We start from the raw sequence: 25,555 nt of genomic DNA, 5'->3' as shown, positions 1-25,555 counted from the left end.
ATCGTCAATTCAACAGTAAGGAAGAAATGACATTTATGATTTACAGCATGATAATCCTTGAGAAGAGATATGTGATAACTTACAAATTTGTAAGTGGCAAACTTTGTTCAGACAATTATATCAATACCAAGTACAGAGCATATTAGAGGTTTTTTTTTTTTTTTTTTGCCAGAGCATATTAGTAACAGGCCAAGATAACCGCAAGAGCATCAGTTTACTGAAAAGAGAGAGAAATATAAATGTTAAAAAAGAAAAAGGAAAAATTAAGAATGGAGGATAAAGGAAAACAAGGGAAAATGGATCACCAACAGGCACATGCTTAGCTGATTGATAAGCCACAGATTGCACACTGATGACAAAAGAGACAATGGTGGTAATCAGCTGAGCCATAAGCCAGAGAACTTGCCTTCTCATGGCTAAAGCAGATCATGATAAAAGCAGCAATTGAAGATTGACCTACCCAGCGATGCAACTGCAAGATGCATACAAAGTAATCCAATGAATCAGTTTCAACCGAAAGGTCTGTAAATTGCTCTTAGCCACAGAAGAATTCTTGGCTCACCCAAAGTTCAGTTATAGTATCAGTTGTAATGCGCATATTTAATGCATATGCTGATAAATAAGCACATTGCGACTTGTGAGCTGCAGACATACTGATAAGCACATTGTGAGCCACTGTTATATCACATATACCTGTCCACCCTAGATTTCCTAGGATGGATAGTACAATGTAGAGTGAAGGTTCCTGACTGATAGCTACTTTATGTTCAGAAGCTTGACACGTAATGGTGCTACATGAAGAAGTTGCAAATTTCAGGGTGAAATCCATAGTTGATCAGACCGAAGACAGAATTTCAGTCAACAAAAATTAGTGAAGCTAGTCAAGCTACCCTTTCTCTGGATCCAAGTTTCCAACATCATTTCCCTGATCATCTTTTAGAACACAAACTACCTAAAACAGCTTAACAATTTATAAACTACACGATTTATTCAATCTAACCAGATTTTGTTGCCTAATGATTCCTCTCACTCTTACAAAGCGAGGTCCAAGGTTCAAATTGTCAAAGGGAAGGGTTTTCCAGTGGCAAAAGGAAGCCTACCAGATGTGTTTATTTGGCTATTGTGTACATGTTGGGTGTAGTGTACTTATATATACACCTGGTGCAACTTTTGGTTAATATAACACCCCCAAAATCTTTTAATTGCCTAAATATTTTCTCAAACACAGAGTTGGATTATATGTATCGTACTCGTCAAATATTACAATGATTGGAGATTAAAAGCTATCTCTTCTGTGAATTGTTCAAAATTTTAGCATTCAATTGATATGAAGTTCAGTGTGCATGGAGAGAACATGTGATCTAACAGTAAATTAGTGTTGAGAACACAATAATGGGTTGAGTGTTCTTAAGGGAACTCTTGTAGAATCTTGAATAGAAATGAAAGAAGCGAGTATTCTTGTCCCCCTCCTTCACATACAAAGCACGAGATTTTTGTCTCCAGGAAATTTCCTCAAGAGAAGCCAACTGTTCTATGTCAGCTTTGAGTTGAATACGATAAAGATGATCCTCATTCGAGAGATCTTGCAGCTCCTCTCTAACATCAAGACCCCTCAATTCAGTCAACAATTTTTTTTTTTTGAGTGCAAAGTCACCAAACTCCTCCTTGTTCCACTTTTTTAAATCTGCTTTCAAAGCCTTCAATTTTTGAGCCAAGATAAAACTTGGTAAACCCACAAAACTATACCCGTTCCACCATTGCTGCACTCTATCAACAAAACCCTCAACTTTCAACCACATGTTTTCAAATTTAAAAGCACTACAACCCCTACGAACAGCACCAGCTTCCAACAAAAAAGGGCAATGGTCAGAAATAACCCGAGGAAGCACCCTTTGAGAAACATTCTCGAAATGATCCACCCAGTCTAGGGAAACCAAAACCCTATCAATTCTAGACATAGAGGGAAGGCCAGAATCTCTGAACCAAGTGAAGGAAGCACCCTCTAGAGGTAAGTCAACTAAGGAATTCCTCTCTATAAAGTCCGAAAATGCAAACATAGCAGGGCAAAACGACTCACAGCCAAGTCTTTCACTTGGGAACCTAATGATATTGAAATCACCTACTAAGCACCATGCCATGGGCCATCTGACACGCAACTGTGACAACTCCTCCCACAAGGTAACACGCTGCCCATCCTCATAAGGACCATACACACCTGTACAAGCCCAAACAAAGTCATCCACCACACCTCTCAATAAGACACTGATAGAAAACTGACCAGCAATTACATCCAATTTCTCAAAAACCCTCTTATCCCAAATCAACAAAATCCCACCAGAAGTCTGCACAGCATCCAAAACAGCCCAATCAATGAAAGGACTTCCCCACAAACTTCGAACAAAGGCAGCATTAGTAGAAGATACTTTAGTTTCTTGAAGACATACAATATCACACTTCCATTCCTTTAGGAGATTCTTACAAACCTCTCTCTTCTGGGGATTGTTAAGCCCCCTTACGTTCCAAGAGAGTAGACGTAAATTCATTTACAACTACCAACAACCCCTGCAGCAGTCAAAGAGACTCTGCTCTTGCTCCTAGAAGATACCCCATCGTAGTTAACATTAGAGATAAGCCCCTTAAGTTCCCTGAGTCCTCGTGACCCTGAGTTTGCTGGTTGCTTGGGCTCCCCCTCAACAACCACCTTAAGACACTCCTGCTCCAAAAGGCGAAACAAAGCCAGACATTGATCCTCATGTTTCACAATAGGGAACTCCACCATGTTACAGAAATTTTTCATCAGCTGGGACACCCAATTAGAAGGTGTCCCTGACTCTGTAACTTGAGGTCCTTCTGCAGAATTCTGAACCAGCGCCAAATCTCTGATTTCATTGGGTTCCCATGAAGACAGAGGGTCACACTTCAACACCCCATAATCTTTCTCTCCACTACTCGTTGTTGAGGTTTTACGGATTCTTCGTCTCTTTCAGAGTTTATGTTTTCCCTTAGAGTTTCCTTCTCTTAGTTTTTCTTTCTTTGTATCTTTCTGTTCATCATCATGAACATCCTGTACTACTTTTTCTATTAATATTACTTCTATGATTACCTATAAAAAAAAAAAAGAGTTTCTTGGATCTTTAGGCGGAATAATGGTTGAATGCAAAGTGTAAATGTAAGAAGATTTCAAGACAGAATGAGCTGTTTAGGCAAGTGTATGGTCAGGCAAGGTTAGGGCAGCAAGTGTATAGAATGTTTGATTTGGTTTCTTGAAGGGAAAATGTTTTAGGATGTATAGTGATGCAACTAGGGTTTTGGTGCAGGCAATAGAAATGGAATAGAGAATGAGATGATATGAGAAATGATAGGATGTAAGGTGTGACTTCTTCAAGAGAGTCACCTCCAGTTGAGACTTCTTCTCGAGAGTCTCTTCCTGCAAGACAATCAAGTCTAAGCAAGACAATTTGGTAGTTTCATTCAACGAGCAGAAAAGAGATTACAATTGACTATTTATAGAACCATAACCACCATCTCTTTGGCTCACATGGCTCCATCGGGTTGGTCCTCTATTTCCCATGTGCTTAAAAAACTTTAGCATGTGTATAATAGGAATTCAACATGTGTTTAATGTGTCTAACACGCTGAAATTATAACTGTACGTTATGGTCCTTATCCTACTAACAACCAACATGTAAATGCTTTGACTCTTTCACTTTATTACAAGAATTAACTCTACTCTAAGATCCAATTTAAATCCCAAGCTGCAAATACTTGTTTGTGACTCTCCGAGGTTTCTGTGCACATGTGGAGGCAAGGAGAAGGATTGATCGGCATTCTTGGACAAAACCCAAAGTGCAGTTATGCACAATCAGTCTGTACCAAAGTGCCGTTTCGCACTCTTGGTCAGAAACTTACCTTACAATTAGCAACTGTAAAGTTATTTAGTGGTATAACTTCAAGCCAATTTAGATCACTTGGAGGCCGTAGTTTAACAAAATTTGCAACTACGATGTTTTACAATTTAACCCAACATAATATATGGCCATCAAGAGAAGTTTACCTTCGCTAACCACGAGTAAGAAGCCCACGAAGAGAACCAGCTACACCACGCTTCCTTCCCTACATAATTTAAAGAGAGAGTTCTAAGGCATGTCCCCAATTCAGTTCAGCTAGAATATTAAGCATTTCTCACCTTCTCGTTGTTAAATAGGTCCTCTGCAATAGCTTCCATTTGCTTTCGCTTTTTCTCTTCTTTTACAGACTCAACCATTTCCTCATTCCCATCATCGGAATCTCTATCATCAAGGAACAAAAAGTTAAATGGATACGTTATGCTCATACATTAATTTAAATACCGCACAGAAATCAGAATAAGCTTAGAGACATAAATCTTACTTATATGGGTGCTTCGAAAATGGAATTAGATTGTTGAAGCTATTCCCAGATTGAGTATTTGTCTGCCATTGCATTCCAAAAAAAAAAAAAATTAGTCATTTTATAAGCTCAGTTTTGACTGTTCGAGCCTGGGTAAGGTCCTCTCAACTACTGTAGCAAAAAACAATTACTTATATATACACTTGTAGAAATACAACAAGAAATTTGATGCATTTCAGGGTATGGCCAATTACATTTTTCAACATGAATTCCTAGCCTAAAATTTCAAGTTTAATCAACTGAGTTATTAATCAGATTGATTAAGCACTAGACAATTTCAGAGTTAACAAATTATTTTCCAAATGCCACATGCCTAAATCAAGAGAACAGGACAAATGGATATTTCCTCCAAAAAGCCAAAAGTGATTATTCTAATGTGTAACTCCGTTGCATGGTAGCGGCAGGAATAAGAATACTGAGGTCATCACCTTTCTGAAGTGTTTGAAATTTAGAACTCCATTGTTGGTGGTTGTACTGAAGCGAGAAGGTATGTTTGTCTCTCGCACAACTAAATCTTGGCTGAAAAGTATATCTGAATTTCCGCATTCAGACTCATCAACCTTATCTATTTTGACTGTAATACCACAACTAACGTCTCTGTAGCTTGTACCACAGATATCCTTTGATTTGATGGCAGCATGATCCATGACTGTTTCAGTTTCGCTCACAAATTTAACGGCTTCTTCAGAAGCCATGGATGTTTCAGCTTTGCTCACAACTTTAATGACTTCATCTTTGCTCACAAATTTAATGGCTTCTTCAGAAGCCATGGATGTTTCAGCTTTGCTCACAACTTTAATGGCTTCATCAGTGCAGACTGTGACATTTTCCTGTTTTGATGTGGCCGTTTCCACCTCTAAATCAGAATCTGCTACCACCGTTTCGTCTGTGGAGCATGAAGATGAAACAAGTACTGCAAAATGATAAATATTGAACTACATTACTTTGGTGTAAGAAAGAAATACACAATTTGATTGTAATCTAAAAGATTAGGTACAAATTTCTTTCCAGGAGAGGTAAAAACAGCCATAAATAAAAGAAAAAGGGAAAGATACGGCAAAATGCTAATTTCTAGGAAGGATTCTTGGACCTATCAAGTAAGGGCATGTGTCCTATCTTTAAACAAATTTGGTTCCTACAAGAATTCAACTAAGATATGAGATAAGATCATCAGAATTCTGGAAGAAATCTCTTCGAAGAAAGGGGAAGTTGATTCCTATTTGCCAATGAAGCTCATCAGCTTGCTTTTTATAAATAGAGACTTCTACTTCCAGCAAAAGAGTGGAAAATGCAAGATAAAAGCTAGGGCAAGCGTCTGCTACAGAAATTAAGAAAAGGGGGGGGGGGGGGCGGCGGGGGAATCTGGTTTTCCAAAGAAAATGTAAGAGACGAAAGTAGAAAGTTTTACTCACTTCAGGAAAACAAAACAAAAAACACTGAAAAAGAAGTTTTTCTACTGTCAGGAGAGAATCAGTGCACAAAGAAGAGAAATCCTGCTGTTGTACAGAAATGTGCAGAGTAGAAGCTCAGGTAGAAGGTAAGATAATGCAGAATTTGGACAGCTTCCCTAGGGAAGATTATTACTATCAAAAAACTTTCGATGAAGAAGAAGAATTATCATAGTGGATTGGTGTTGCATGTGTAAGCAAGATAGGGAGTCTGTTGATTAAGCAAGAAGAATTATCATAGTGGATTGGTGTTGCAGAATATAGTAGCATTTTGCTTATTTGGGGTGCAGTGTGTCAAGCATAAAGGGTCATTGATGTTGGAAGGGACAGTATGCTAGGAAACATGGAGTTATTTGGAATGCAATCCCTCTATGCATCATGTGGATTATATGGAAAGAACGGAATAACCGAACCACTCAGGAATGCAATCTCTCTGTGCATCATGTGGATTATATGGAAGGAACGAAATAACCGAACCTTCAAAGGCCTTGAACGACCCATGTAGATGTGAAGCTGATTTTTCTATGTACTCTGTATGATTGGATGGCTACCTGAAGTGGTCATTCTTTCTCAATTTTGCTGGATTTTCTTGATTTTTGTACTTTTATTTGATTTTGGATGCACTTGGTGGTTACTAATCTTTTTTTTAAGTCAGTAAATTTTATTTATAAAAAAAAAATTTAAAATTAAAAATTTAAAAAAAAAAAAAAAAAACATATGTTTCCTTTCTGCTCATGCTCAGGCATAGGTTTCAGAAAACTTTCTTTATCAGTGCTTTACTGGCAAATGGCAGTATTTGGAATAATAAGAAGGATCTTGTTATTAGGTGCCCTTAGGCATTTATTAATAAACCATTTTAGGAAAGTTTTAATACCACTTTTATGGGAAATATAAAAAGCTGTCAAAAAAGTCAACTGCTTTTTTCTTTTCTCATAAAAAATTTCCAAAGATACTTCCTAAACCAATGCCTTTGTGGCATCTGTTAACTTTTCCCTAATAAGAAACCAGATGGTACAAATTCTAATTTATAATTCAAAATTGAATGTCAATCATTTGTTAACCCAACATGAAGGAGATAAAATAAATTACTATAATCTAACAGACTAACAAAACACCTCATCTAGTTTTCTTACAAGTTTAATGAGTTTAGTGAGAAAGATGGCATAAGGTGAATTCACTAAAGCAAAGCTTAAACTTGCTTGCATTAACACTGGTGTAATAGAAACACAGAGAAAAGGAAAAAAGAACAAGGGAAAAAAAAGGAGAAAGAAAAAGAAGAAGAAATTGGAGAATGAATCAAGTATTATTGGATTTTCCTTAATTATAACCAGAATTGCAAAACTTGATATGTTCGTTAGTGGAAAAATAAAATGCAACTTAACTAGCTGCTGGACATGGTAAGTACATAGAAAGATTGTTTACCTGTAAAAGTACAAATAATTATGTGCACATCATTATTTAAAGTGATTAAAAAGCAAGGAACACCTATTCTGCATATATACAAGTACTTACTGCATGCTGATATCAAAAAGGATTGATCCAGCCATCCAGTTAAAACAGCACGTATTAAATCCATCTCATTTACTCGCGAGAACGAACTGAGTTTTTTGAGTCGATCAGACTGCTCTGTTGATCCTCCAGGGATAACACAAACCATACGATTATTATCTCCATATTCCAAGTCCTACAATAAATTATTCACTTAAAATTTTAGAACATATGCTGCGAGAACATACACACTATAATAATCAGGAAAAAATAACAAATGTCAATCAGGTCATCCAAGTATACAGGATGAGAACCTCAAGGCCTAAAAGTACAGAAAATCAAACATGGATAAAAAAACAGTTGGAAAATTTCATCCACTCAATAGAGCAATCTCTTAATACTTAAAAATTCAATTATAAAAATAACCCTAAAAATAATATTCCATGCAAAAATTTAATGAAATTTTTTATACCTGCCCCTGGACAAAACACACCTGACTCTTAAACTAAGGACCCACATTAAAAATTGTTTTGACCATAGACTCCTGATGATTTACCCTTCAAAAAAATAAAAGACTTTTTTCAATCCAACTTGCACGTCAACCCCACATAAGGAAAACTTTATACTACCAAAAACAAAATTACTCCAATTACAGCAACATAACCTTTCCTTCATGACTCCATCACCTCTACCAAAGCTTAATATAGTTTCAAACCCAACCAACCCCCCACCCCCAACCCAAAAAAAATTCCTTTCTTCTTTTCTTCTCCCCTCCATACCCTCCACCAAAAATAAACAATAAAAGAAGTAACCAAGACGATGACTGCACAATAGAAAATGCCAAAAGTTAGGAATGATATCCCACATTACAATTTTTAAGCTCTTTACAAGCCAATCATTTAAAAATACCAAAAAAGAGAAAGGAAGTTACCAGAAAAAGGAATGAAGAAAGGAAAGATAAGGGAAAATATACATATACTATAGTGTTCCTTCAAAATAAAAAGGGAAATCTTGTGCCATTTGTTTTTTCTTTCTTACTTTCAAAGTAACCAGTTGAAAAGAAGGGTTCAATATAGAAACATCATGTATTAGGTAAATACAATAATTACAAGTAGATTGCATTTTCCCACCATAAACCATAAGGTCAGTTGTAATATCCTTAACAACCTAAAAATTTGAACAATCAATCCCCTAAACTATGATATCAGTTACAATGTCCTCATGCCGTTATACTTTCTCCAACTTCCATCATAATTAATCTTAAAATTCACATGCTTATTTTCTTTCAACTTTCTTGTGATCATGTGATAAGAATGTGGAAATTAAGAATGAAAATTAGGAAAACAGTGGAGGGATGTCACAACTAATCATATAAAATACATAGAAAAGCAAAAATTTCTAAAAAATAATAAGAAAGACAGAACCTATAATTTGTAGTAAATTTTACTGCAACTACTTACAAATTTCTAAACATTAAAGGGGGGAAAAAAAAAAGACACACACACACATGTATATAAAGAGCATGAATTGCATACTTGGCTACTTGAACAAAAGCCTGATACAGAAACAATCTTTGCACCACCCACTTCCAATAAGGACTGCAACCGATCCCTGAACTTGTACTGTACATGAACAAAAACAGGTATCAAACACCAGAGAAATTTCCAAATATTCTCAGCAATGAGCATGCCCTTAAATATGAATAAAATATACTATAGGAAAATAAACAGAACTATCCATTACATATTGCAAAAAAAAAAAAAAAGGCTTTTAGTATCATGATATAATCCTCTGATTCCATAACAAACACACATCACACACCCATATTCTGTGTTCACATGCATGTGTAAATGCAAATGTCTAATAAATTTCTCAGGAGACATATAATGAAAGTATCACAAAATTTTTTTTTTGCAACAGAATCATTAATGATATCATTGCTTGTGTGTGTGTGTGTATGTGTTGTGAGCGAGAGAGAGATTAGCATTTCAAAGAGATTAAAGGACTCAAAATATAACCATGTTTGTCTCTTCCAATAAAAAAGTATATCCTTCCAAACAGTTTTCACGAGATTTAGGGTCTGCAACTTTGATTGATTCTCCTTCTACTGTCAACATTGGAGCATAGCTGATATTATTGAGGAAAAAAAACAAAAAAAATCAGTTAAACCAAGCTAGTTCCCCAGAAACATCATCGAATAAAAAACTAATCCAACAAGAAGTAAGATCTTAAGAAATACTTACGAACTGCAGCTAGGAATTTCAGTGCGAATGTTCTTTTCTGCAACAAACTAAATAAGATACACAATCAGTTATGTTTCAGAAGTTGAGTATATGTGTAGAAAAGCATTTTAGTGCCAACAAATATTTAAAAATTTTAAAAACGGGGAGAAAAGACAGCATGCTAGTGGGTTCTAGACATGAGTTCCAAAATATGCTATTGGAATAGGATGGCTCCTACTAGCTTCTCCCACCTCCACATCTGGCCACCCTCCAAGAACCACACATGCGAGTTCCCCCACATATGGCTCAAGCAGCAATGGCCCTCAAGAAAATTACTCGGTTCCAGATTTAAATATTAAATACATTCTATATGTATGTAATGATTAAAAAGCCTGAATGCATTGTCATATAAATCAGCAAGTAATAACAATTTTATTGAAGGAAAAAGGGTGAAGCCTTACAAGAGCCACAAAAAAAAGACTACTCCGTGCAAAAAGGGCACAAAAATGTCATCAAAGTACAAAGAAAACACAAAACTATGTACAAGCTAAAAGGGAATCTATAAACATCACGAGGGAATCACTAGACATGAGTTCCCAAGCCTAAGACCAATCAAATAAGATGCCTACAAAAAAGGCAAAAATCTGAAGCCCCAAGTTTTCGACATCCTCAAACCTACAATTTTTCTGTTCCCTCCAAATACACCACATCAAACACAAAGGTGCCAAATTCCAAATGTTAGACGACTGTTTCCCCAACCAATTCCACCATCCCATCAAATGATTGAGTACTCTCTCAGGAAGAACCCAAGCAACCCTAAATGATCAAAAACAAAGCTCCACCAATGATAGGCCCCCTCACAGTGGATCAAAAGATGGTCCACCAATTCCCAATAACACCACCACATGCAAGGCCGATCCACAAGGGAATAACCTCTCCTCCTCAAGTTATCTCCAACAAGTATTTTCCCCCACGCCGCTGTCCAAACAATAAAAGGAAACTCGCCAAAAGACTTTGACCCCCCAAATCCCTTTCCAAGGGAAGGTGACAATTGAATGCCCTCTCCACACACTATAAAAAGACCAAAATGTCAAACTCCCTAGTCTTCTTCAACTTCCACCTCACCCGGTCCCCACCCTCAATAGGAGGAATGTGAGACTGTATGAAGGAAGGCTGCCACTAATTCCATTTCCCAATCATTCAAATCACGTTGGAACCTCACATCCCAACTCCTTTCCCCTCCCTACTGCCTCACCAGGTTAAACTCCACTAAGGCCTCCCGATCAGTAGCAATCTCAAACAAGATTGGGAAATCCTCTCTAAGAGTTTGGTCCCCACACCAACAATCATGCCAAAATTGCACTTGATTTCCCAAACCAGCCTCAAACTGAATGTATCTACTAAAACCTTCCCAACACATCCGGATGGTCCTCCAAAGATCAAAAGTATGAGGACACCTATTCAACTTAGAAAACCATGGAATAAATGAGGAGGTTGGTTGATGTCTATGAACAATGGCGAAGAAATGCTGCAATTAGGTTGGACTAACAAAACAACCCCTTTCTGAATAGGTTCTGTACTTTGTTGTTAAAGGAATTCCTGTGGAGAAGTATATGGGGGCCTAAGATGCCTCGCAATGTTTCTTTTTGATATTGGTTCTGGATGAAATTATCAACCATGTACGGTTGCTACAACATCAAGTTGAGTGAAATTTTCCACTTTTTGAGAAGCGAAAAGGGTGCCATTTTCAAGGGAGAAGGGCACTGAGAATCGCCATCCAATCCTATAGGAAACTCAAACTGGACATACCCAATAGCAACAAATCTCTCACCGCAAGAAGAAAATCAACCAGAGAAGGGCAATGAGTCCCACTCACCTCCAATCTTGTAGGAGCATGCTTCCTGGCTGTGATTTGAAGAGGTGGATTTGAATTTAAATATTAGGCTAAAATGTAAATTGCTCCCTCTAAGTTTGATTGAAATTCATTTCAAACCTCTAAGTTTACTTTAGTTCAATTGAGTCCCCTATATTTCAAATTTATTCAATTCAAGCCTTTCATCCAATTCCGTTAAAAATTTGTTGTTAAGTACGCAATTAGCTAAGGAAAAATGATTTTTTGAAAAAAATAATTCTCACATAAAAAATCTATAGAGTATTTTTATTAATTTTATAGATTTTTTGAATGTGAGAAAATTATTTTTCTTAATGGCAATTTTTTAACAAAATTGGATGGAATACCTTAATTGAATAAATTTGAAACTTAGAAGACTCAATTGAACTAAAGTAAAGTTAAAGGCTTGAAATGAATTTTAATCAAACTTAGAGGGTGCAATTTGCATCTTAGCCTAAATATTAAGTTGGTATATGGGTCAAATGGTCAGTGGGCTAGTATCAACAAAAAGAAGGAAACTAGGCCCACAAGCAACCAGGCCACCCCTGCTGTGGGTATGGTGAGTGTTGACCAAAATAATAAAGCGGGTGGGCCACATCCAAATCCCAAATGGGTATGGAGGCCCCCAATGGTGAATAGGTTAAAGATAAAGGGTAAGGAGTAGTTAATGGCCCATTAGGCCCCTTACAAAATGGGATGGCAATTCGGATCCATAACCCAACAAACCCAACCTATTAATAGAATATACCCAAAAACTTCAAAGGAAAGAGATTCCATATTCACGGACTTGGTTTAATGTGAGGATACCATGGTTCGATGCCTACCTTAGGTGTGGGTAGTTGTGAGCAAGTATGGCTCTTTCAAGGGCAGCAGGACTAACTCAATGATTACTGGGACATATGGGGGTGAACCTTTGGAAAAATATAAGGAGGAGTTGGGAAAAGTTTTCAAGGTTTATTTCGCCAATGAGCTATAGATTAACTGGAACTTCCTTCTCCCATAGTAATTAAATGGAGGGTAAGGTCATGGGTTCAAGACCCGTTGGGTGCGTGTGTAACTACCTATCAAAAGAGAAGAATGTTTTCAAGGTTTATATTTTTTGAAGTGGGAGATGGTACCAGATTTAGTTTTTGGAGTGATGCATGGTGTCGTGAAACTCCCTTAAAGCTTAAAGGATTCTTTCCTTGAGCTATTTTGTATAGCAAAGGATAAGGATGCTTCAATGGCAGATTATATGCAAATTCGCAATGACTCAATTCATTGGGCAGTGAATTTTGTGAGGATATAGGACTGGGAGTTGGAGTCCACTTTGACTTTTGTGGAAGTACTCTATTAGGTAACAGTGCGAAGTAATGGGGAAGAGAAGTTATGTTGGAGGTTTTCTGATAAGAGGGGATTCAAGGTGAGTTCTTATTACAAAGCCTTAGTCCCTACTGGAGTTGCAAAATTTCCTCAGAAAGGTATCTGGAAGCTAAAATTTCTGACTAGAGTGGCTTTCTTTATTTGGATTGCATCTTTGGGGAGGATCTTAACTGCTAAGAACTTGCAGAAGAGGAATATAAATGTGGTTAGCTGGTGTTGTATGTGCAAGGAACGCAAGGAGACAATGAAACATTTGCTACCAAATTGTCCTGTTGCTAGAGATCTATGGGATATGATTTTTGCTCTATTTGGGGTTCAATTGGTCATGCCTAAGAGCATCCGTAGCAGATGTTGCAAAAAAAATGTTATTTTGATACACCAAAAGCCTACTTTATTATTTTACCACATCATTTTACAACATCCCATTTATCAGATGTTTTATTCTTCAATTCTATACATTAAAATAATATTTACAACACATTAAAATAATATATTAAATTCCTCCCCCATCATCATCATCAACAACACCAACAACAACAGCAACTACAACAACAACCAGAAAAATTGTTGCGGCCACAATCACCAAAAAAAAAACACCACAACCACCAAAATCAACCCACAACCGCTGCCAAATCCACCATCAAATCACAACCACCAAAACAGAAAAACAAAAACAAAAACAAATCAGAACAGAGATAAGCACCACCACCGATTTGCCCATCACCAACGGACCCACCCACCACCACTGATCCGCCCATCACCATCTCAACCCACCCACCGCCATAACCCACAACCCATGAAACTCAACCCACCCACCACCATAACCCACAACCCGAACCCACCCACCACCGATCTGCCCATCCGAACCCACCCATTGCCCAACCCACCCATCAAACCACAGCCAAAAAATGTGTACGGAAAAAAGAAAAAATGAAAAATAAAAAAAAGAACCCGAAGCGGAATAGAGAAGACAGATAGTCGGCGGCGTCGAGTGGTGGTCTTTGGTGAGATCGGCGGCGTCAAGTGGTGGCCTTTGGTGATCAGAGTGCTGTGGAAGACGAATAGAGAAGACAGAGATGAGAGAGAAGATAGAGATGAGAAGACAGAGAGAGAGATATCTGTGATGAGGAGAGAGAAAATGAGAATAAAATAACAATATATATTTTGCCATTGTTTGTCCATATCATGCTAAATTGTGAGAATACTGTAGCATGTTGCAAAAATTTGACACATTTAGCACATTTGATAAAAGGGTTTTTTGGTGTTTGGTGTGCCAAATGTGTCAAATATTTGGCATTTGGCACATCTGCTGTGGATGCTCTAAGGGGATTTTTTTTTTGATAAGTAAAGATGAGAATATTATTAATAAGCGAAAAGCGAGAACAATACAAAGAGTTCACGGTAGTGAACAGATGAAAAAGGAAACAAAAAGACTTAAGCAGGCCCTAATCTATTCTAATAGAAGAAAGAAAATCCATAAGGGTAGAACAATCCGAGAAACCCCAACATCGAGACCAATCAAAGAGGGTCCGCTGGCAAGACTCTAATAATTGAACCACCGTTTTCCCCTCATCCTCAAAAAACCGCCGATTCCGTTCAATCCAAATAGTCCACATTAAACAACCTGGGACCAAATTCCAAATATCAGAACTATGCTTCCCAAGCCAATGATACCAACTAAATAATAAGTCCACAATTGAACCAAGCATGACCCAAACAATCCCAAACAACCGAAGCATATACATCCCAAAAGAATGAGCTATCGGACAAAAAAGTAACAGGTGGTTCACAAATTCCGCATTACAACAGCACATACAACCACGATTCGCCAAATGACGACCACGAAGCATAAGGTTATCCAAGGTTAGAATCTGATCATGAGCTGCTGTCCACATGAAAAAAGCACCATTTTAGGAACTTTAACTTTCCAAATGCCCTTCCAAGGAAAAGTGGAAGGAGCTACATTTCGAATCTCTAAGGGGATTTATAGAATTACTATCTTGTTGGAAGAACCAATTTGGGAGACATAGAAACAGTGCAATATGGAAGGCCGTTCCACATTGTTTGATATGGTAATGGTGCCTGTGGTGTGAATGAAATGCTAGAACTTTGGGTGTGAACAGACTAGTTCTGACTTGAAGACGCAACTTTTCAGAACGTTGTTTGAATGGATACTGGCTTCAAGGACATATCCTTTCTCTAAGTTCTTAGATTTCATGGATCATTGTACTATAAAAGCTGAACTCTTTTTTCTTTTCTTTTTTTGATAACGAAAATGTATTGATAAAAAAAAAAGAGAATACCCAGGTACACCGGAGGTGCACTTGAGTAGCAGTACATCAACCTCTCAAATTACAAAACTCAATTAAATCTAAAAGAGAAGAACAGGGGAGAGAATAGAAAGCAGTACTCCAATCCAGCAAAGAATGAAGGAGGGATTTAATCTCAAGTATAGACCATTCACTTACCTCAAAGCATCACACATTCCATTCTTGCCAAATGCACCACATAACAAAGTGTGGCACAGCCCTCCAGAAGACGATATTTCTAGTAAACCTAGTGTACTCCCTGTATACTTGATGTTCTTTTAATCAAAGAAACTTTTTTACTAATAAAAAAAATGCATGTGCTAAAAGCTGCACTTAAAATTTCTGGTTTTAAGCGTGTATTAACTATCTAATTCCATGCCCACAAGGTATTCTTAAAACTTAAAATGTGCATGCAACTGCCTTTTTTTGGATAAGTTAAAATGAATGTGCAACTAAATGACCATGTTATCAAAATGCATACAAAACTGTACTCTGGAAAGAAATTATTTGATAAGTTAACAACAAAGTAATATCCCAGAGAAGTGATTCAAGATGTTTAATGTTAGTTTACCTCAACCCAACTACTAAGAACAATAGGTTTTTTTGATACAATGGCATCAAGCACATCTTCTTTCACTGGCCTGAGTTGATCAACAAGCACATGTGTGCACTCTTGAGCCAGGCTGTGAGTAATATGAGCTCCTATAATGAAAGCAGAGTATTTATTATACATCACTTGTAGAATATTATCAAAAGTCACATTGAAAGCAGGAGCAAGAATTTTTTGACAAGAGTCAGATGTTGCCTTGAGCAAAACCATACCATGTTTCCAGATATATTTGGGTGAAAAGATTATAAAAATGATACCATTATAAAGCCTTTAGAGATTTTTGAAGTGTGATACCCCAGCTATCCTACATTTCTAAATGGGAAAATTTCTGAAAATTTGTTACATATTGTTATTAGAAATGTAGGATAACCAGGTTATTACATTGAATTTCTCTTCTTCTTCTTCTTTTCTTAAGTTATTACATCAAATTTTTTTTTTTTGATAAGTAAGAATGATATATATACGAAGGTTACTCTATGCCTGAAAAACACATAGCAACCCAAAAATACAAGAAAAAGAAAACAAAGAGAAACAAGAGAGAAAACCAAACAACAGAGAAATTACAAAAAGAGAAGGGAACAAAGAAAAGAAGGGAGGGAATCACTAGACGTGAGTCCCCACGCCCTAGACCAATCAAAAAGAGTTCCACAAAAAGAAGCAAGCAACTGATCCCTAGAGCTATCCAAATCCTCAAAAGTCCTCCGGTTCCGCTCCTTCCAAATACACCAAAGGATGCACAACGGGACTAAATTCCAGATCTGAGACGAATGCTTCCCCAACCAATTCCACCATCCAAAAAGCAAGTCTGGAACCGAACTAGGCATAACCCAAGCCAAGCCAAAAGTTATAAAAACAAAGCTCCATAACCGATAGGCCACCTCACAATGAAGAAGAAGGTGATCAACCGTCTCTCCACCATGACGGCACATAATGCACCAATCCACAAAAACCAATCTCCTCAATCTCAGATTGTCTCCCGTTAGGATCTTATTCCAAGCTACACACCAAACAAAAAAAGAAACTCGCCTAGGGGCCTTAACTCTCCAAATAGCTTTCCAAGGAAAGATAGTTGAAGGAGAATTTCTTAATTTGTAATAGTACGACCGGATGTCAAAAGCCCCATTATGCTTCAATTTCCAGCTCATCCGGTCACCAACATCCATAGGAGGGATTATGTCAAAAGCCCCATTTTTTTTTTTCCGCCGGGGGGGAGAGGGAGGGAGACAAGTATAACGAAATACTCTTATGCATACTCTTAGGTCTGAATGCTCCCAAATAATAATAAGCTTATTAATAACCCCCAAAATATTAAGATTACGATTCAGATGCAGTCCAAATAAATTGTGTCATGTCAAATTATATTTGAATTTTCATAATGGACCAAAATAATCACAGTAGTGAAGAAATATTCAAGCAGCTGTACAATTTAGAGATGTAAGATAGCCAGATCAATGTACAATTACTTGAAATGTAGTATAACCGGGTATCACATTTAGGGTTCCTTTACCAGCAGCATTTGGACCACATGGAGACAGGCATTTGATCATGCAGTGAGACTCATAGTTATTGTCTGGTCTTCTCTCTACTTTGATGAGTAACAGAATTTCTTGAGCATAGTGGAGGTATATATATTAAACCCCTTCAGAAGTTATAACCTAAATTTTCATAAATTCAAATAATTTATGATCTAGATTTCTCTCTTTTTTACTCTTTTTTAATTGCGTGTCATAAACATGCCATAATCTAAAGAATTTGCAAATGGCAAACTAACACTTTGAAAATATTCAACTCACTACAGTCTTAATTTCTTTTTCTTTTTCTTTTTTTAAAGTAAACATTTCATTAATTAAAAGTGAAGAGGCACAAGTTCAACCCGTGTACAAAGGATGTATACAAAAGATACACCACCGTTACGCACTAAGGGTATGTTTGGTTAGGGTGAAAACAGGGATGATGGAAAATAGGGAGAGGAAAATAAGGTGGACAATGACATTTTTCACCGTTTGGTTCAGAAGAGAAAACAAGAGAGACAGAAAATGGGGAGGAAAATAATCCCTCCGGGCCCTCATTTTTTTATCCTCCCAATTTGGGAGGAAAATAAGGAGAAAAAGATGCTAAATGATGTAATTTACACAAATACCATCACTTTATTGCACTCACCTTCTTATATATTATATAACAATGACATAATAGTCAATTTATATAAACTTCATTTTCAATCATCCCCTTTATCTTTCCAACCAAACAAAAAAGTTTTTCACCCTCCCATTTTTCCATCCGTCCAACCAAACACACATGAGGGAAAACCAAATCTTTTCTATCCTCCCACTTTTCCATCCTCCCACTAATTTTTTATCCTCTCACTTTTCCACTCCTCTAACCAAACGGACCCTAAAAATATAGCTATCAAGCATCTCAAGAATCTTATTTTCATGTTTATTATATCTCTAACCATGATTAGTTACATATGTAGGACCAATTACTTCCCCATAATCCTTACAAAACAAGGTGATAGTTGTACTCAAAAAGGGAAGGTGAGGCCATACGCCATTTGATTCAACTCATTCAATGGATAAAAGTAAATCTAAAAACATGGAAGCATTTGATTCCATGATAGTGCCTTTTACTTTTCTGCACTGTTGATAGAACTCATATTATTATATTAGGAAGACCTTATTTGAACGAAAATTAAGACACATATTATTGATGAAAATCTAATAAGCTATATTTCCAAGATAAAGCAAGTACATATCTCTTGACAGCTAAAAAGGGCACCTCTCACTAACCAATTGCTGAAATTTTGTCTTGAAGGGGTTGATTCACTTGGGAGGACTCCGAGCAGACAAAAAATATGAGAGGAACGAAACAAAACCTGTATAGAGTGAAATCTCAAAGGAATAAGTAGAACATGATAGTGTAAAGTTTTATGTAATAGCACCAATATTAAATGCTGTATTTTTTTCCCCGGGTAGACCTGATCATGCGATTCACAAGGATGTTATATATATATATATATATATATATATATATATATATATATATATATAGATAAAATCTCAAAAACTGAACATCTCATGATGCTGTCAGCAAATGTCACACATGCAGCAGCTAAATGCAGCAAAAACATTTTACTTACCTGTAGGTTGCATTACCAGTTCCAAAAGAAACCAGGTCCCCATCTTCTAAAGTTGTTTCCTTATTTGGGAGTTCATGAACTTTTTCCTTTTGCCCCAGATTCTTATTAATGAATGTTCCATATTTGGAGCAATCTTTAATCCTAACTTTAGACAAAGTGTTGAAAGGTCTTTTATTCAGGGGATTCAAAGAATTCAGTGCATCAACAACTATTTCTGCATGGATCCGAGAAACTCCTTTGTCTTTGTTAATAATTACGTCACAACCTGCAACCAGAAACCATAATTTTGAAAAATAAGAATCAGAAGTTAAACACAATGCAAAAGTTGGTAAAATAACCATAATCTAGGAGAAAATTTTCACATGCACACACACGCACATGCACACAAGTAACAAACAAGGCTAATCTAAAGATTGGCAAAGTCATTGCACGCCCCACGTGGCTTACACCATTAAGCCCCACCCCAACCATGGTTTCTGTCTTTCTGAACATGGTCCAGACCTCCTTAGATAAGAAGAATAATATATATATATATACACACATTACGAGGGCTAAATTTGATGATTTAGTAGATTGGAAATTTGCAAGTACATACTTATGGACAAAAGGTCTAGGTATTAGGAAATTGAGTGCTTTTAAGTTTTAACCATGCTTTGTGGGGAAAGTGGTTATGGAGATTTACAGAGAAGAATGGTAATGAGGAGAGTTGGAATACACACCGGTTCGTACAACATATGGCTTGGGAGTTTATAAAGCGATCGAAGCAAGGTGAGATTCCTTTTCCAGGTTCACATTAAGGATGGAACAAGAGTGAGTTTTTGGTATGATATTTGGTGTGCTGATAGAGCTTTAGTGTCTTTATTTGCCGAGTTTAGAAGGAGATAAAAGCAAGGTGAGATTCCTTTTCCAGATATGTTGGATTTCATGTTTGGGAAATTTCACATGCACCTGGTGGGTCATGAACCTACAACTTCACTCCCCCACCTCACTCTTATAGGGGAAGCAGGTGCCAATTGAGCTAGATCTCATTGGCGTATACAATAGCACAATTTGTGTGAGTTCCACTCACCATTCAGAATTGGATTTGATAAACAATTATTTTGAGTTGTATTTAACCCAAATTCATGTATCAGGACATAAAAGATAAGGTGCCTTGGGCAATAAATAGACACAGTCATTTCACTATTCAATCATACTAAAAGCATTAAAAGGGATTGTAAAGTCAAATTTTCATTGGAAGGAAATTTGGATAGTGAAAGCATCTATGAAAATAGCTTTTGAAAATGAAACAGAGAAACCATAGGACTTTGAAAATTAAGAGAAATCAATCTTGGAAATTAAGTACCTGTTTGGGTACTGATTATATTGGCAGCGTCTGCGTTTGTCTTTTCTAGTGGGTCCCGTGTACTGTTCACAAGACCCACAAACCTCTTTTTTCACCAAAACTTTCATTAAAAATGGATTCCACAGCGCTATTCACACATTTAAAAATTATTTTGCTACAGTATTTTCAGTTTTCAGCAAAATAAGCAGTATCCAAACGGATCCTAAGAATAGTTTTCTGAGATCTCTGTTTGAATATTACATTATGACTGAGGGTTGTCATGTATATCTACAGTTGATTTTTGGACAATATGAATGTCCGTTTGTAATTCTTTTAAGGAAGCTCACCATTTCAAACTTTCCTTTCTCTTGATAAAATGTTAACTTATCTGTTGTTAATAGTAAAAAAAAATACTTATTCAAAAATAAGATGATAATAATTACCTTTACCTATCATAAAATGATTTGCTAAATCCTGATTTTCATTTCATTGATAGTGACATTTTATATATATATATTGACGCACAACAGGAAACCTATAGCGTCCACTCCATGATAACTGCTCTTCATCACTAAGCCAAGACACCAATTGGTTTCTTTTAGGTGTGGGTAGGATTTGAACCCAAGTCATTAGTTCAACAACAAGAGACTTTACAAATTGGCTACTTTGGAAACCACCATTGATAGTGCCATTCATTTACTAGAGGATTCAACCAAAAGTAGAAATATTTGTGGGGACAAATTGATAGTGTCCATTCTTTTGCTTGTTAGCTTTGATGACTTTTTAGAGGTATTCCAAGACATGAGACTAATTATGGAACAAAGAAATCAACCAATCAAAAAAAAAAAAAAGAACATCAAAATATAGTTGCCCAAGCAGCATCCTGCCACTGGCTAATAGTAAGGCACGAAGGATGATAGATAGCCTAGGTGTAAGAATTACCCAATGTGCAGTACCATGCTGAGATAAGAGAAAACCTAGAAGTCTAAATTATAAAAATTTTAATCACATTAGCAGGCCTTCAGGGTGTAAATAAATGTGCAACTATAAAAATTTAGATATTAGGAAATTGAATTATAGGAGCACGTGCTAGAGTACCTTTGCGACCTACTTTGTAAGTTCCCCTTGCAAATATATAGTACTTATCTTCACCTGTCATATACATCAGACCTAGTCAGAAATCAACATAAGCCTGAACCTTAAAATAAGAACAGACGTAAAATATTATGTTTCAAAGCTATAGAACAAATCAGAGAAAATGATAACATTATACAAGTAAAATAATTTTTATTCAAAACTGGAGATAGTCCAAATACACAATATGCAATTATGTATAGTGAACTACTCCCAAAGAAATACCATATCAAGCTCACAATATCTTATAAAAAAATACGAGGGAATGCTTCCCAATACTGTCATAAGCGCAACATCATTTGTATAATTACATTATTAATCCTATCAACACCACCAAAATCTCTACCATTCCTCTCTTGCCAAATAGTCCACAACACACACAAAGGAATAGCCTTCCAAATCTTCAAAATTCCTTAGACAATAAAAATTTTCCTTTCCAACATCTAAAATCAGTCTTCAGCATGACCCCAAAAGAGAGTAAACACAAACATGCTCAATTTTCATATACTAAAATGCAAGACCAAATCTGTGATATGTACAGAAACCAAACAGTGAATTGGTCTCAAGCCAAAAATTCCCACCACAGGGTCTACCTTGTCGTCCACCCAAGAATTTGCTAAAACCCCCCAAAAACCCTTCAGAACTCGTTTCTTGAACTCAACAATACACAAGCCAAATTTTTTACATTGGAAGTAAAATAAAAGCACACAAACTTGGAACTCTTACACTATATATAACAAAAGACAATGTTTAGAAAACATAAATCATATAAAAAAAAATAAAAAAGCCAAAGTTAACAACAACCACATTGGTAGTGTGAAAAGTGCAGTTAAAATTTAATCCTTTGATTCTGAGATGATTACTACATCACAAACAATAGACAATGATTGTTCAATTTCCAATTTTGATGAAATAAGTGATTGCCAAATAAATAATGAAGAAATGGGGTTTGGGTGAAGAAGAAGAAGAAGAAGAAGGTGTAAGTGAAGCTACCTGAAACAGGGTCTACAGGAAAGAGAGCCCACACCATAGTTTGTCAAATTTCTTCTTCTTTCTGATTTCCGTCTCTTGTCGTTTTATTAGTCGAACAGAAGCGCCACGAGCGATACAGACCGGGGGCCAAACCGATGTGCGCGTTACTAGTTACTTCCACTTGCCACTTACTTGGCCAATTTCAACAAGGCCGATCCACGGCGCCGTTTTGCAATTTTCATGCGGCTAAATTCTATAATGTCCAATCCCGTACATTCACTTTTTCTTTTCTTTTCTTTTTCTTTTAAGGATTTCAATTAACCTAATAAGGAAAGTATTAATCTCGTCAATACTAAAAAGATAATAAAAGAAGTTATCATAAAAAATACTAAAAAATATTAATTAAGTATTTAATATACAAGGAATTGGATGCTAGTTTTAAATGGTCTTCCATAGATATGCCATTTAAATAGATAAAAAAAAATTTATATAAAATAGAATTTCTACTTTAGTCTTATCTAAGTGTATATATATGTGAAACTTCCTCTTGGAGACTTGAACTCCGACCCTTGCCCCCCACACTTTATAAGCATTTATATTTATGAAGTGACTACCGCCATTCAAATAGATAAAATAAAAAAGAAGAAGAATAAGAAGTTGTGCATAAGTATGATGTTTGGACATTATAGAAACAAACTTTGTATTTCATATTGGAATATATATTTCTTTTATTTGAATAGCTATTTAGGATATACTTGCTTATATTACAGTAATAACTCAATGTATTATAAATAAATAAATGTAAGAAGCTGGAATGAAATAATTATTCGTGTTTATTTAATTGGCAATAACATAAAATAGGTGCATGTGAACCTACCTCAAGTAACGGTGTTCCCCTTACTTTAGGCTTTTGATGCTTGTGTTGTTAAATTGCAAGAATTTTGGTAATAAATTTAGTATCATGTAAGTTGTGCTCTTTGGTTTTGGACACTTGATATTTGTTTGGGAACAACTTATCTAAGTTTTTGCTATAAGTATTATACTTGAAAAAGTGAGGAAAAGTAGGAAGAAATGAGATATTAAAAAGTTATACATAAAAGCTAAAAACTTGTGTCAAACACACTCTTGATGCAAGTAAATACCTAATACAATTTTAGAAAATAAGAAATAATCATTTTTATCGCATAAGGCATTCACATTTTGGAACATTGTCCATGGAACTTATATTTTCCTAAAAGAGTATTATGTGTGTCTAGATTGATAATATTTCTTCATTTATGAAAAAAGCATTTCCTTAATATGGTATATGGGAAAATGCATAATTTGTTGGTTTGGAAAAGATGAATATTTTTTATTTAATTTTTCGGTTATGGATTTTATAGATTTTTTGGAATATTTGAAAGTTTCAGAATTGTTTATTTTGGACAATATTACTGGAAAATTTTTATGGAGAAATGTAAAAATATAGTTTGGGAACATTGCAAAATTTGTAAAAATCTTAGATATTTAGATCATTTATGAAATTACTGGGAAATATGCTTTGTAAATTAGCCATACTAACATGTGAGCTCTTTATGTAGTCATCCCTTGTGTGATGATATTGGTAATCACCTAGTTTTATGCCTTATATGACATTGGTATCTTGATGCCACTTCTTTGCAGCAATTATTAATTTATTATGCCTTTTGACAATCCCATCTTTTTTGCTACTATTGCACGTGTGTGACACATTATTATGTGATCTTAGAATAATCATATAATTCAATTCAATTGCTTTTGAAATGATAAAATTGATTTTGCCATATTAATGAATACAACCATGTTGAGTAGTTAAATTCTATTGAGAAATTTAAGTTACAACACTTAAAAATAAAACTGTTTTAAATCTAAAGAGCTCAAAAGCATAAAAAGTTGAAAACTTAGCACACTAAATTAGATAAAATTGCTACCCCTACAACTAGTAAAGTAAAGTAGGAAAAGACAATATTCAAATCAGTAAAATTTGAAAAGAAAACAGCAAAAGTAAAGATGCTTTTTTGATTTTTTCAACAATTTTTATTTTCACGAAAGAAATTTCAGAAAGCAATCAAAAGCAAGGTAAAAAAACAAAAACAATGTAGTGAATGCACATAGATGATAGATTCACCCTGCCAAAGACCAAAACACTTCTCTGGTTAAAGTAGACTCTGCATCTCATTACAAAGTACAAAATATTTGCTCTTGTAGCATAAAATATACACAAGGCATCAGCAGCAGAATAATAAAGAGGCTTTTAAGTGCTGAATTTTTTGGAGACATGCTTGAGCCCTCTCAAGAACCTCATCGACCCTTTCCCTCTTCTTGGTCTCCCTATTATCAATGATCCCCTTCATGTTTCCCATAATGTTAGTAGTACCCATTTGCAATTTCTTCTTGGATGATTCATTTCCATCCTCCATTGATACACAAAGACAATCACCTACCTTCCTCTTCTTGTTACTAGTTGATTCTGTTTAGCAAAAAAAAAAAAAACTATATAAAGGAAGTCATTACAAAGAAAATAATGGAAAGTTAAAGATATATAACCTTGAGTGGTAGCAATAGAAGATGTGGAAAAGGAGCTGGAGCTGTGGTTCTCAGGAAGTGGAAGTTGGCTCTGGGATTGAATTTGAAAGATGAAGGACTTGAGCTCAAGCTTCAGGTACTCAAAACGGTTGGGATGTTGGGTTTCTAGTAGTTCCAACTCCTCCTTTGCCTGTTCTTCTATCATCCTTTTACTCCTTTCATTATTCTGTTCCACCTCTGCCATTTTCATGACCTTTCTCTCTCTGCGTGCGCGCGTTTGGAGACAATGAAAAGACCCCGAGGCCTCCTCGAAAAGACGTAAGAGGCTAAAAGCACAAAACAGGGCAGGTTTCCTTAATATCTGTAGCAGAAGAAAAGGTTGGAAGCTGGAAAGTTGTCTTCTTTTGTTTTGTACTATTGATTACTCGTCTAATCTATTAATTGATTATCCGACTAATTAATTATTAATTAATTAGTCGGATACTATTCCTTGCATGTTTGAACTTTGTACCTTCTTTTTGTTTTCTTAATTAGCACACGTATGTTTGATCTTCAACAGTTTTTTTAAAATAATTTTTTTGGATAATAACTTTGTTCCAAGTATATGTTGAAATATAATAAATATGGCTTAAAATAAATTTGAAGTTATCTTTTTAAACTTCTGTGAAGATTTATAATAGTATATTT

At 35.8% G+C, this 25,555-nt stretch overlaps 2 protein-coding genes across 2 annotated transcripts; both read right to left on the bottom strand.

The window, feature by feature from the left end:
- On the bottom strand, positions 1–22,550 carry LOC142618337 (nibrin homolog). Its single transcript, XM_075791258.1, has 14 exons — positions 22,346–22,550; positions 21,317–21,370; positions 18,895–19,159; positions 18,545–18,630; positions 15,720–15,850; positions 9,608–9,654; positions 9,383–9,491; positions 8,900–8,986; positions 7,389–7,560; positions 4,857–5,341; positions 4,390–4,451; positions 4,187–4,289; positions 4,055–4,113; positions 1–472 (listed from the first exon to the last, which is right to left on the bottom strand). Exons 1-13 carry the CDS (start codon positions 22,380–22,382, stop codon positions 4,060–4,062), a joined length of 1,692 nt encoding a protein of 563 aa, XP_075647373.1. The 5' UTR covers positions 22,383–22,550; the 3' UTR covers positions 1–472; positions 4,055–4,059.
- Positions 22,551–24,445: 1,895 nt separating this feature from the next.
- LOC142622818 (uncharacterized) lies at positions 24,446–25,217 on the bottom strand. Its single transcript, XM_075796366.1, has 2 exons — positions 24,890–25,217; positions 24,446–24,812 (listed from the first exon to the last, which is right to left on the bottom strand). The coding sequence occupies exons 1-2, from the start codon at positions 25,116–25,118 to the stop codon at positions 24,571–24,573; spliced, it is 471 nt and encodes a 156-aa protein (XP_075652481.1). The 5' UTR covers positions 25,119–25,217; the 3' UTR covers positions 24,446–24,570.
- Between the last annotated feature and the right edge of the window lie 338 nt (positions 25,218–25,555).

This window comes from Castanea sativa, chromosome 1 (assembly GCF_040712315.1).
Source record: "Castanea sativa cultivar Marrone di Chiusa Pesio chromosome 1, ASM4071231v1".
Lineage (NCBI taxonomy): Eukaryota > Viridiplantae > Streptophyta > Magnoliopsida > Fagales > Fagaceae > Castanea > Castanea sativa.
Note: the sequence above shows the minus strand (reverse complement) of the source record. Positions and strands in the feature narration are given on the sequence as shown.